The following is a 13,164-nucleotide window of genomic DNA, read 5'->3' as shown; positions in this document are numbered from 1 at the left end:
TAAAGTAAATTTGAATGGCTACTTATTTAGATGTACGTGTCTTGCTTACTCTTATATTCCTACTATTTCGATACTTTGAATCTCTAGAAATTTCACTTATTAGATCTAATTCGAGATAAAATAGGCTTAGTATCGAAATCAAATTGGAAAATAGTTAAATGAAGATCGAACAGAGGGAAAACAACTCACTATCCGCTTGTCACACGCCCCACATGCGTTCCTTCATGCGGCCATGCACATACCTACACACGGTTAACTCATGTGCATGCCTTTTTCTTTTTTGAATTTCTGAATTTAGATAGCGTGGGTTTGATCTCCCATGAATGCGTCTGGATATGAAATTTCAAACGATTTTTTAGGATTTCAAGATTTTTTTTTTCTCTTTCTTATTTTGTTCTTAATTTCATATCGTTTTCTACCTATCTTGGTTCATTTACCAAAATGGAAGAGACATAGTTTCCTTATCATGACATTCAGAGTTTTAATAACTTTACTCTTTTAACTCCATCTGAAATTCAATTTTTAAGACTTGATAAAATTTATCAACTTAGAAAATAAAAGAAAAAAGTTAGGAAGACTAGTAGGTTCGTTGTCATGTGTTACAAATAAACCATTGATTTTGAATAAACTTAATAGTATATACATTTTTACTATGCAAGAGAATTGGTTATTATGTGATCGAACTTTCTATTATTATGTAACGTGGATGTGATCGAACTTTCTAGATTCATGTGGGATCATAAATTTTTTGTTTTAAAAAGCTATATACATAAAATAAAATGATAGTTTATAATATTTCTAAGATTTCCACTCCATAGAAAGAAATGATTGCTTAAATAATTAAATTAATTATACCAAACGAATATGTTGAGGATTGTCAAGAGGGAGTCCGTAGTGAATTTGTAAATAAGAAATATATACCCATTGGTACAAGACCTTTTGAGGAAATCAAAAGTAAAGTCACGAGAGCTTATGTTTAATGTGGACAATATCGTACTATTGTCGAGATCCGTGGTTTGTGAACGTATTAAAAAAAATTAACAAAAATCTTACACTTTCAACGAAATAACAGTCTAATCTCTGTACTTACATAAGTTCAGCACTGTGTTCTAATAAATTTAAAATTATTTAAGCTCTATGTTATGAAAAATATTGTTAAGATCTAATGAAATATATTACAAATGTAGATTCATAAAGATTATGGATTAAATCTCTCCATCTAACCAAGTACTTAACAAAAAAACAAAACCTAATCTCAAAATTTCGAGAAGTAAAATGGGAACGTTCACATTTAACCTATCATTTATTTGTATCATTTATTTGATGGGAAAAAAACATTTTTTTTAAAATAAAGTAATATATCATCAAATTGATACTCACCTAAACAAGAAAGTGAGATGAATATTGATAGCTTTGGACAAAGAAAGAGATATTTGTTGAATACGACCCATTGGATATTAGAGAAAAGTGGCTTATGACTTATTAGGAGAAATAATGGATGATTTTTTACCAATTATATGTGCCAACTAAAACAAATTGATTAACTTTGACCAACAAAAGATAAAGGGAGAGCGGCTTAAGAGAAAAGGAGATAGTTGAAATGCGAGGCATGAGGGAAAGATCTATAACTGTAATGAGGTACACTTCCCTTTTCGGTAGCTCAATCATAGAAACTTCATAGTTAAACATGTTTTAGAATGCATGTAAGTAACCTCGATAATTTTTTTTAGAACGCATGTAAGTGAGAACAAATCATGCTGAAGATCGGTGTTGATATGTAGGAATAGTTTTTAATCTAATAAACAAAAAAGTAGATAATGCTACCATTTATAACACAACTATACATCCAAAAAATGATAACTTTTTTTACCAAAGTTTCTAATTCAATGTGTCCCAAGGGTATACAGGTTGAGTTTGGTTGGATAAATCTTTTGAACTAACTCCAAATTTCAAGTTGGTTGGGTTGGTGATCCAAATCCACCCCTTTTGGCCAGCGTAGTCGCTGGCAGACTGGTCGGTACCTAGCTCAGATACCATTAGTAACAGCCCAAACCCACTGTTAGTAGATATTGTCTGCTTTGGCCCATTACGTATTGCTGTCAGCCTCACAGTTTTAAAACGCGTCTACTAGAGAAAGATTAACACACCATTATAAGAAATGATTTGTTTCCCTCTCCAACTGATGTGGGATCTCACACGTGTGCGTGTATAGGCTGGGTGGGTGTAGGAAAGTACTAGACATCCATTTATGCTCGAATTGGAAAGAAGAGCTCAAAGCCATGCCAAGATGTTTTTTTGAAAAGATAGATTCCACCATGATTGCTTATGTTTGCATTTCTTGACCCTAAAAGTCGAGCTACTTGGTATTTTTAATTACTCCAGACACATGTTACTTGTTTTTTTAGTAAAGGTAAGGCACTTTGAGCTTATTATTATTTCATTCCGCTATTACATTGATATTTACTTTTAATTGAAATGGAATTTATGAACATTCAAGTCCATGACATCGTTTATAAAATATTTTAAATAAATTTTATTCCCATATGTTTGGAGGGATTTAAATTAATTTTCCTAATAATTTTAAGAATATAGTAGAGTTGAATTGAGTTGTGACAGTATTTTAGTATTTTTGGATGGGTAGACTTGACCAACAAAAGAAAAAAAAAACGTGTCAACTCTATGAGTTGGCCTTAATTTTTGGTTTTTCAAATATTCAATCCAATTCACTCCAATTTTTATGGTTTGAGTTGGGTAGTCTATTGTCCGTTGTATAAACACTCTTGCCGAACTCTCATAAATCTCTTAAAATAGCTATACTAAAGGTGTGAAAATTTCGTCCTAAAAAAGACGGGCACGAAAATAATCTTGTAATAGAGGTTTATAAGTTTGACTAATCGTATAGATAATTCATATTTTGAAGTCTATATTCAATAATATTTTGGAATAGGATGATGGGATTGTTAAAGTAGCATCATTAGAAATTGGGTGACTAATACACTAAATAATATTTGTCGTCATTATCGTTTAAAGGATAAAAAGGGCCCAACAATGTTTGGAAGATGTAATTATTTGCTCGAACAGTCCTTTCATTGCTAATCAAATTTGATAATGATAATTGGTATGTTCAATTTACATGTAATAATTATTTGATCAAACAGTTCTTTCGTGGATCAAATATTTATAAACTATATCAAAATAACCAAGTTTATTATCATCAAGCAGTTTGAGTTAACGCCTAGAGATCGTAGTAGCTTTGGCCTAGGCCAATAAAGTAAGTGGCCCTACCATCGTTTGGTAGTAATTGTGTGTTGTATGATGATACATGTCCGTGGCTTCACACATGTCATATGCCCATATTTGTAAACTGTTATGAAATGATATGTATATGTTATGATATGTGATTGTTATGTTGTATTTGATGAATTGTTATGTTTATAATATGATATGTTAAGAAATGGTACGGTGAAGACATACTCAGGATATGTTATGTGATTGTTATGATATATGATATATTATATGCATGATGTGTGTTGTTATGTCTAAAAACATGAAAATGTTATGATATGGTATATGTACGACATGAATGATATGATATGATTGACATGCAAAACGATGAACTAGCATGAAATACAGCCCCGACATAAGCACAAAAGTTATAATAAATGATATGATAAACGTTATGAAAAATGATATATGAAGAAGACGCTAGCGGGGTTGTATAAATGATAATGAAATGGAAAAGTGTTAGGACCTCATGCATTCTTATTTGCTCATGCATCGGGGTATACCACTACTCCTTCACAATAATACGGATGCATATGCTACAAGGAAAAGGAACGATCATTATGTTTATCATAATGTTGACGTGACAATCGCTATTTCTAACGAGTGTTCAGCATTAACAGCTACTAGAGAATGCTCGTTCGACCATAAAGGAGCCCAGGAGGTGTGAGAATCAACTAGTGGGTCCATACTCGCACGTGTGGACTGTGTGTAGGAAAATTAAGTACACATCCAAGTTTCCCGTTAAGATAGGAAAATAGACTATTATGAGAGGTCACATTCATGAAATTATATGTGTTTTTCATTTAATCGTGACAGAGGGTTTCCTTACTAATTATTTCTTAAAATACTCAAGCGGTATACTACTCTATTTTTTGGGTAAAGGCAAGGTTCCCCTATACGGCTGACTGTGGCATCGCAACTACAAGACCGTGGCACATGCATAGGGTAGTAGTACTTATTTTCTTACACTTAGGTTAGAATAAGGTATTTTTAATTTTAACGCTTATTTATTTCATTTAATATTTCGTTGTGTGGTTGTAAAGATGTTTTCGAAAACGTAAGTCCATGACAGTGTTTGAAGATGAAGCATATGTTTTATAATGAAGTTTCAAATTATTATTTTCGCACAAAATGATTATGTTATGATGACGGTAACGATTCTAGGGAAGTAGAAATTTAGAGTCCTCTCATACAAAAATGTGAAAAAATGAAGGAGATCTTGAAATTCTCAAAATGGTTTAAAATTCATGTGCAAGTGTGCTCATTATTGAAGATCAATCCTAGGCAATTGAAAGGAAAAATCAAAAAGTAATTTTGCGTTGGTTGGGCTCGAATCAAGGCAAGAGTGACTAAGCCTAAGACACGTGCATGGGACGTTTACGTATGGTTGTGCATGTATTTCCCTCACTTCAACCACGTGTGAGGCATGTGAAATCAAGCCATGATTTTTTCACTTGTTTGACTATTTTCCGATATGATTTTGATATTAAATATATTAAAACTTATATTAGGGCCAATCAATGAAATTTTCGAAGATTTGAAGCATCAAATATGCAGGAAACAAAGAGCAGACAATGCCTAGTAAGTAGCCATTCGGATTTCTTTGAGTAGTATTGTTAGGATCGCACAATTACGCACACATTCGATTTAGATGAACACAAAGAACAGGATAGAGAAAATGCAAGGAGAACTCTGGCTAAAGAATTTATATTGATGACTACTGATATATACCGGAAGGTAGAATATAGAAATTACATTTTAAATGCTTTCACTCACAGATATATATATATATGGTTTAGCTTACTATATATAGCTAGATCTAACCATCTACTATATATAACTATCTACCATAAATAACTTTACCATATATATCTTTTTACTATGCATAGCTATTTACTATATATAGCAAGCTTCATAACCTAACAATTCTCCACTTGATAATTGATCTAGTTAACCAAGAATTTCATTCTCAAACGACTATGAGCATCTTCACTGAACCATACCAATTGAGGTTTTGCACAACCTCAATATTTCAACATCAACACATTTTGTCAACATCTTTGCTGAATTCTTTGCACCCTCTATCTTCTCCAAACACATCATCATCTTTCACTAATCTGCGAGTGAAATTGTATCGTCTTCTGTGTTTTGTCTTTAAATGATAGACCGAGTTCCTCATCAACTATATGACACTCTTACTATCTCTATAAAGAATTTTTTCGTGATGCTTCTTGCCCAATTCTTCCAGATAGTCAGTCATCCGCATAGTCTTCTTTTCAGCTTCACTTATTGTCACGTACTCAGCCTCTCATTGAAGCCTAGACATCCCATCATCCATGGCTTGCTCCCACTTGGTTGTATCCTCCAACTGTAGGGTCTCATCAAATGGCTTTAGTTTCCTTTCATCAGCAACAGATAGTGTAATGAAGGTACATACATATCTAGTACTCTGATGGTACTGGATGATCTTCTCAACACTGGTTCAGGTGTCACTTGCCCTACTGCTGGTTCCTCAGCAACAGTCTCAGGAGTTTCTTGAGTATCTGCTACAACATCACTAAGTAATTTTTTCCGCAACTCAACCTCAACTCCTACTTGCTTCGTTGTCTTGGAACCTTGCTCCACATCTGGTTCCTCAACAGTAGTCTCAAGAGTTCCATGAGTATCTTCTACAACATCACTAGGTGAGTTTCCTTGCAACTCAAGCTCAACTCTCATTTGCTTCGTGGTCTTGGAACTTTGCTCCACATCTGGTTCCTCAGCAATAGTCTAGGAGTTTCATGAGTATCTGCTACAACATCACTAGATGAGTTTCCCTGCAACTCAAGCTCAACTCCCACTTGCTTCGTGGTTTTAGAACCTTGCTCCACATCTGGTTCCTCAGCAGTAGTCTAGGAGTTTCATGAGTATCTGCTACAACATCACTAAGTGAGTTTCCCCGCAACTCAAGCTCAACTCCCACTTTCTTCAATTCTCTGGCAGTCCTTGTGAAGCTAACTCATTTCTGCTTGCTCATAACGTAGTTCTCACAACGACCCACATCAACAGATTTCATACCTTTTAAAACTTCTTTCGCAGCCAACATCTTCATTCTTTTCACGCTCATATGTTCAAGTCTATTGTGCCATAAACTTGAATTTGAAGCATTCTCAGAAACAACAATCATGTTCATACACCCTGCAATTGTGTATAAAGTTCCAGATTTTATGCCACGTGCTACCACCATAGCATCCTTCATAATCTTCCACGAACTCTTCCCTTACTCTATTGCATAACTTGTGCTGTCCAACTGACCAATTGAGATCAGGTTCTTCTTGAGACTATGAATATATCTAACATTCTTTAATGTCCATTGATTTTTTGTCGATGTTTTTATGCAGACATCCCATTTTTCTTTAATCTCCAAATCTTTGTTGTTGGCAAGATACACCTTGAAATTTTGGAATGAAAAGATGCACCTGAATCCAAAATCTAGGATTCAATCAAACTGTCCACGCTGAGGATTAGAGCATCCCCAATGTCTTCTGCTGAATTTATTGAATCATCATCGTCTCCAGATTTTTTATTCTGCTTCCTCTTTGGTCTTGTACAATATGTCCGAAAGTGACATTTTTCTCCACAATTTCAACACGTTACGTTTGGTCTATTTGAAGATTTTAATCAATTCTTTGATTTTGATCACCCTTTGTTTGGGCCCTTCGGTTTACTTCTTCTCCGTTGGTCAACACTGAGAGCACTACCTGATGAATTTCCAATTTTTCGTTTGCGAATACTTTCGCTGAGAACTACATCTCGAATTTCATCAACCGTATCCCATGACTCAAGTAAAGATGACATCAAAATCAATGCTTTAATTTCATCTTCGAAATTAATTTCCACGGAACACATTTGACTTACGATCATATTGAATTCATTCATATGATCAACAACAGATCCACCTTCAGACATCTGTAGATTGAACAATCTTCACATCAAATACACCTTATTCATAGCCGACGGTTTTTCGTACATATTCGACAGCGCCTTCAACAAATCTGACGTTGTCTTCTCCTTGATGATGTTGAATGCCACGTTTTTAGATAGCGTCAACCGGATCAACCCTAAGGTTTGTCGACCCTTGAGCTTCCACTGTTTTGTAGTCATGGTATCCGGCTTCACCCCCAACAGTGGTTCGTGAAGATCTTTCTTTTACAAATAATCTTCAATCTGCATCTTCCAGAAACCGAAATTGGATCCATCGAACTTCTCAATTCCAATCTTTGAACTTTCCATTTTCATAGATCATGGTGACTTCCGCCTAGCTCTGAAACCAGTTGTTAGGATCGCACAACAACACACACACTCGATCTAGATGAACACAAAGAACAGGATAGAGAAAATGCAAGGAGAACTCTGGCTAAAGGGTTTATATTGATGACTACAAATATGTACGGTAATAGAGAATACAAAGAATATAGAAAGTAAATGTAAAAGCTCTGCTTGAGGAATATATATATGGTTTAGTTTACTATATATAGTTTTACCAGATATAATCATCTACCATATATAGCTTTACCAGATAATTTATGTCATTTTCCAAATATAGTTTTACTATGTATAACTATTGACTAAGCTATAAATAAACTTATAACGTAACAAGTACTTAGGAATCACTGGGACGTGCTAGCATGTGAACATGATTTGCTATATATAGTTAGAAAATGCATGTTTAGAGCATTGGATTGAGTTGAAATATTAAGTAAGTTATATATAATGTTTCTGCATATCTAAACTGCTCTTAGAATAAGATTTGTGAACGGTATGTTGTATGAGATGTTGTTGTGTTAGATACTCTATATTGAGAATGAGATTTCTACTCCAGGTGATTGAACAAGTTATCTCCCTTTTAAGCATGCATACATGTTCGAGAATGAGATTTATACTTCATGTGATTGATTGTATTATCTCCCTATTACAAAAATGCATGTTTGTATTAGGAATGAGAACTATACTCCCGGTGATTGATAGAGTTAGCTCTCTATATGAGCATGCATAATATAACGAATTAAGAATAGAGAGTTAGAGTTATTTCATAATGTCTCTAGTAAATCGAGAACCCAATTTCATGAGTGGCAATTAGTGGTCTAAACCTTAATGCTCCCAAAACCAAATTAGCTTCGAGGAGCTAGTTTAGAGAGTCCTAAAGATGAGGTCTTAGATTTAAACCACGTAAACAACCTAAGAACCTAGTTAACCTACATGACACCCAAGATGACAAAAGTTTACCAGGCCTACTAGTAGTATAAGCGGTATCGGTAGAGTCTCTGCTTTCTATCTCCTTTGACACCATTAACACTACCAATAACCTAGGTTTCACATATTAGTGTCTCTAACAAGCGATAGAAATACAAGAGCAATATCATCAAGTTTGGCCTAGGCCATATATGGTAGCACGTTGAAAAAACTAGGTGTCATTATCATGTGTTAAATGACAGGGCCCGGTAAACCCCTCTTAAGAGATGAGGATGGACCATATAGGTAGACTCAGTAGTTAACTAGCATACAGAGTTGCTCCCCAAAACTTTTAACTTTGTGGTGATTCCTATGGAAGTGTCGTCCGTTAACCTTACATAGAAATGTTCTGAAAGAGACATCATATTGCCCCATGATTTATGACGAGGTTGTATCTCCCAAGCTCAATTACCTCATCCACTATATTTGTAACGCCATGAAGGGAATAGAATTGTTCAATCGACAGGGGGGACAACTTCTAGACCTCGAAGGGTTCGTGACAATCAAGAGAACTGATCGACTTGCTTTTATATTGAGGAAAATTTTATCGCATTTTTCGTTGTGACTCGATATCGTAAAATTGGATTGTGAGTCTGTTTTTTTTTTTTTTTTTTTTTTTTTTTTTTTTTTTTTTTTTTTTTTTTTTTTTTTTTTTTTTTTTTTTTTTTTTTTTTTTTTTTTTTTTTTTTTTTTTTTTTTTTTTTTTTTTTTTTTTTTTTTTTTTTTTTTTTTTTTTTTTTTTTTTTTTTTTTTTTTTTTTTTTTTTTTTTTTTTTTTTTTTTTTTTTTTTTTTTTTTTTTTTTTTTTTTTTTTTTTTTTTTTTTTTTTTTTTTTTTTTTTTTTTTTTTTTTTTTTTTTTTTTTTTTTTTTTTTTTTTTTTTTTTTTTTTTTTTTTTTTTTTTTTTTTTTTTTTTTTTTTTTTTTTTTTTTTTTTTTTTTTTTTTTTTTTTTTTTTTTTTTTTTTTTTTTTTTTTTTTTTTTTTTTTTTTTTTTTTTTTTTTTTTTTTTTTTTTTTTTTTTTTTTTTTTTTTTTTTTTTTTTTTTTTTTTTTTTTTTTTTTTTTTTTTTTTTTTTTTTTTTTTTTTTTTTTTTTTTTTTTTTTTTTTTTTTTTTTTTTTTTTTTTTTTTTTTTTTTTTTTTTTTTTTTTTTTTTTTTTTTTTTTTTTTTTTTTTTCTATAGCTTTTCCTCAAGAGTATATAAAATGTATGCCTTGAAGTGCTATCAATAAATTCATTTTCCTTCTTAAGATATACATTTGTTTAGTTAAGTAAATGTTAGGTGGGGATCGGACTTTCTATCTCAAGAAAAATATACACTTTAATCACGGACTACCACTAACAAATATTATCTGCTTTAACCGTTACATATTGCTGTCAGTCTCACGATTTTAAAACGCGTCAATTAGGGAGAGATTATCACCACATTCTTATAAGAAATGTTTTGTTTCCCTCTCCAACCAACTACGGATCTCACAATCCACCCCTTTACGGTCCAACATCCTCACTAGCACACTGCTCAGTGTCTATCTCTAATATCATTTGTAACAGACCAAGCCCACCGCTAATAGATATTGTCTGCTTCAACCCATTACGTGTCGATGTCAGTCTCATTATTTTAAAATGAGTCTGTTAGAGAGAAGTCTCCACACTCTTACAAAAAAAATGGGTTGTTCTCCTCCTCAACGGATGTGAGATCTCACAGAGTTACGGTTATAACTCTAGGTATACTTTAAAATGGAATTTGAGGTGGCGGTACAAAATTATAAGCTAAGAGAAAGAGATATGTATAGATAAATGATGTATATTGATAGATGAATTGATAGAGAGATGAAGAAATGATTCGAAGAATTTGGGGAGATCGAAGAGGCCAGAAAGAGGGCAACATGGTGGCTGGTCAAACATGCCATACACCCTACAAACATGGCTTCTTCTTTGGACCCACTTCTCCCCCACACATGTCCTCTCCTTATGCCCCCTTCCTTTTGGCCCCCTAATGCCTTTTACTCTCTCCTCCCCCTTCCCCCATAAACCCATTTCCTTTCATTCTTTCTCCTTTCTAACTCACAATCTTTCAACCAAAATGAAGGTCTTTACGTCCCTCTAACCCTACTCTTTCCATTTTCTTCATACTCTCTTTATTCATTTATTCACCACTTTCTTTCTTACTTCAGATCTTCAACTGGGTGCACAAGACTTTTCATCACACCGCTCTCAAGGGTTTCTCTCTCAAACGTCTCATTTTACTTCATTTTTTCATAGAGATCGAAAAAAATTAACTTTTTATAAGTACAAATATTTCAATTTTGAATTGTTCCAACGAGTTCAACTATTGCCGAGGTGCGAGATCGATCCATCTAACTTTTAAGATTGTTATTTTTTTCTAGAGGGTTATACTCAAAATGCGACGAAGAAGACCGAAACCGCAACCATTAATGAAGTGGACAGGCAAGCATTGTTGAAGCAAGTAGATCTTGATGTGGAAGCCCTTCATGACTGGAGAGATGGCATTCTCACCATTGGTACATTCGGGTTCGAATCATTGAAACCATCGAACAAGCAAATGGAGTATCTCGTGCTCAAGAGCGAAGACAATGAGGAAGAGGAAGAGGAAGAGGAAGAAGAAGAAGAAGAGGAAGAGAAATCGTTCGTTCATGAGGAAGACAACGATAGTATCGATTTTGTGGACGATGAAGAGCTAAACCCTTTGATGTTCACAACATTTGGACACAAATCAAAGGATGTAAATGGGGAGAAAGGTGGTGATTTGATCATTGGAGCTTATGAGCTGAATATGAATATGGAATCAAAATACAATGAGATTATGGAGATGGAGGAGGATGAGGAGAAGAAGAAAGTGGAAAGGAGAATAACACTGGCGGACTTGTTCTTGGCGGATGCTGGAGATGTGGCGAAAGCACTTGAGAATGAAAAAGTGCTTCAAAAAAAAACAGGTGATGTTAGAACTAAGAGTGGCCTCTCCTTTGCCAAGAAGCTTATCCCTCGAGTTAAGGAGGATTCACATCCCATTAAGAATCTTCAACGAGTGAGTAATGTTGTTTTTTTTTTTTTCGTGGATTTTAATGATTTTTTGAGACAGCCACCAAAACATAATCTTTAAAGAAAAAGACCAAATCAAAAGCAAATCCGAAGTACAAATCATGCATGATGACGTGTTATGATGCCACGTGTACGCAGTTGATGAGAAGGATGCTGAAGAGGAAGATCCACCCAGAGATTGAAGACAAGATCAACAAAGCATCATCATCTGACCAAACTCACCAAATAGGAACACCCAACCATGAAGGATTTGAAGGCTTTGAAGCCCTCTCTCTTCTTCCAATTCAAGGTAAATTATACACTCTTCTCTTATTCCTATATTAAACACTAAAACCCTAATTTTTCTTTTTGTTTCGAAGTAATTTGAATATAAGTTCGAAAACGTTTCATAATAATAAGAAGCAAAAGCGAGTAACAGTTACTAATGCTTATATTTCCAAATAACTTGAAACACGAAACATAAAACAAGAAAGAAGAACATTACCAAACCCTAATCCAATAACCTAACCAAAGAGTATTATTTTCTTTGTGATACTTAATTGTGAGATGCCACATCAATTAAGGAGGAGAACGAAATATTCTTGATAAGCGTGTAGAAACTTCTTCCTAATAAATGCGTTTTAAAAATTTAGAAGAGAAACCCGAATGAAAAAGCTAATGTTGCACTGGTACAGAAATTGAATCCATTTCACAGTCAACAGCCGAGAAGTAAAATCCAAGAGAGAAGGGGTCAAAGAAATTGGTCGCAAATCTTTTCCTATCATACAATTCTTGCTTATTAGATGAACATATGAAATCCCAGCAATCTTGTGGGGTTATCAGACGTCTAATCCACACACTGCAATTAGTGGGGACACTTCAATTATTTATTTACTCCATCAAAATTCTCTGTTTTGAATTATAATATCTTGTTTCTCTGATCAGTGCTTGGATTTGGTGTGTTTTCCATGTGCAGATGCAGTTGCCTGATGGATTTAATTAATGGGTGTCTTCTAAATATGGCTCTGATTGCTTAGAGTTATGCTTAATTATCTTATGGTAATTATCAAAAACAATGTTTATTCTTGTTATTATTATGATTATTATTAGTAATTTTGTTCATTAGATCTTGTTGTATATGAAGTTTAATTAAGACTACTTCATTCTGTTCTGTAAGCTATTTTGATGTTGTTTTGGCTTAGCATACAAGTCATGGAAGTGTGGTTTGTCGGTCCGTTCTTGGCGTTTCATTTGTTGGTTAAATTATTCATCTCCAATCAAAATATTGTTCATTATTTATTTTCACTTTTTCATTTGTTCTTGTATAACACAATTCATATGATCTAATTCGAGATACGAATATAGTCTCGTATTAGTTGTAAAAGAAGTTGGTCTTTAGAATAAAAGTAGGAATACGAGTCTTTCAAATAATATTAAAATGACGTTACAGAGGTTCAAATATGCTTAAACTTTATTTATATTCTTTTACACAAACCCTATTTAAAAACGGCTTGTAGGAATCTATGAGGTTCCATATGTTGGGTTGGTATATGTATATATATTGGGTTGAGG

General features: G+C 33.5%; 1 protein-coding gene across 1 annotated transcript; it reads left to right on the top strand.

Moving 5' to 3' along the window:
- The first annotated feature begins 10,568 nt into the window (after positions 1 to 10,568).
- On the top strand, positions 10,569 to 12,875 carry LOC111499297 (eukaryotic translation initiation factor 5B). The gene is made up of 5 exons (XM_023150856.1): positions 10,569 to 10,642; positions 10,728 to 10,773; positions 10,941 to 11,599; positions 11,752 to 11,902; positions 12,569 to 12,875. The coding sequence occupies exons 1-5, from the start codon at positions 10,637 to 10,639 to the stop codon at positions 12,580 to 12,582; spliced, it is 876 nt and encodes a 291-aa protein (XP_023006624.1). The 5' UTR covers positions 10,569 to 10,636; the 3' UTR covers positions 12,583 to 12,875.
- Positions 12,876 to 13,164: the final 289 nt, after the last annotated feature.

Source organism: Cucurbita maxima, unplaced genomic scaffold (assembly GCF_002738345.1).
Source record: "Cucurbita maxima cultivar Rimu unplaced genomic scaffold, Cmax_1.0 Cma_Scf00026, whole genome shotgun sequence".
Lineage (NCBI taxonomy): Eukaryota > Viridiplantae > Streptophyta > Magnoliopsida > Cucurbitales > Cucurbitaceae > Cucurbita > Cucurbita maxima.
Note: the sequence above shows the minus strand (reverse complement) of the source record. Positions and strands in the feature narration are given on the sequence as shown.

Excerpts from the sequence above, each read along its gene's own strand:
- LOC111499297 (XM_023150856.1), top strand. Across the intron at positions 10,774-10,940 it reads TCATCACACCGCTCTCAAGG|AGGGTTATACTCAAAATGCG; the intron begins GTTTCTCTCTCA and ends ATTTTTTTCTAG. Across the intron at positions 11,600-11,751 it reads CCATTAAGAATCTTCAACGA|TTGATGAGAAGGATGCTGAA; the intron begins GTGAGTAATGTT and ends ACGTGTACGCAG.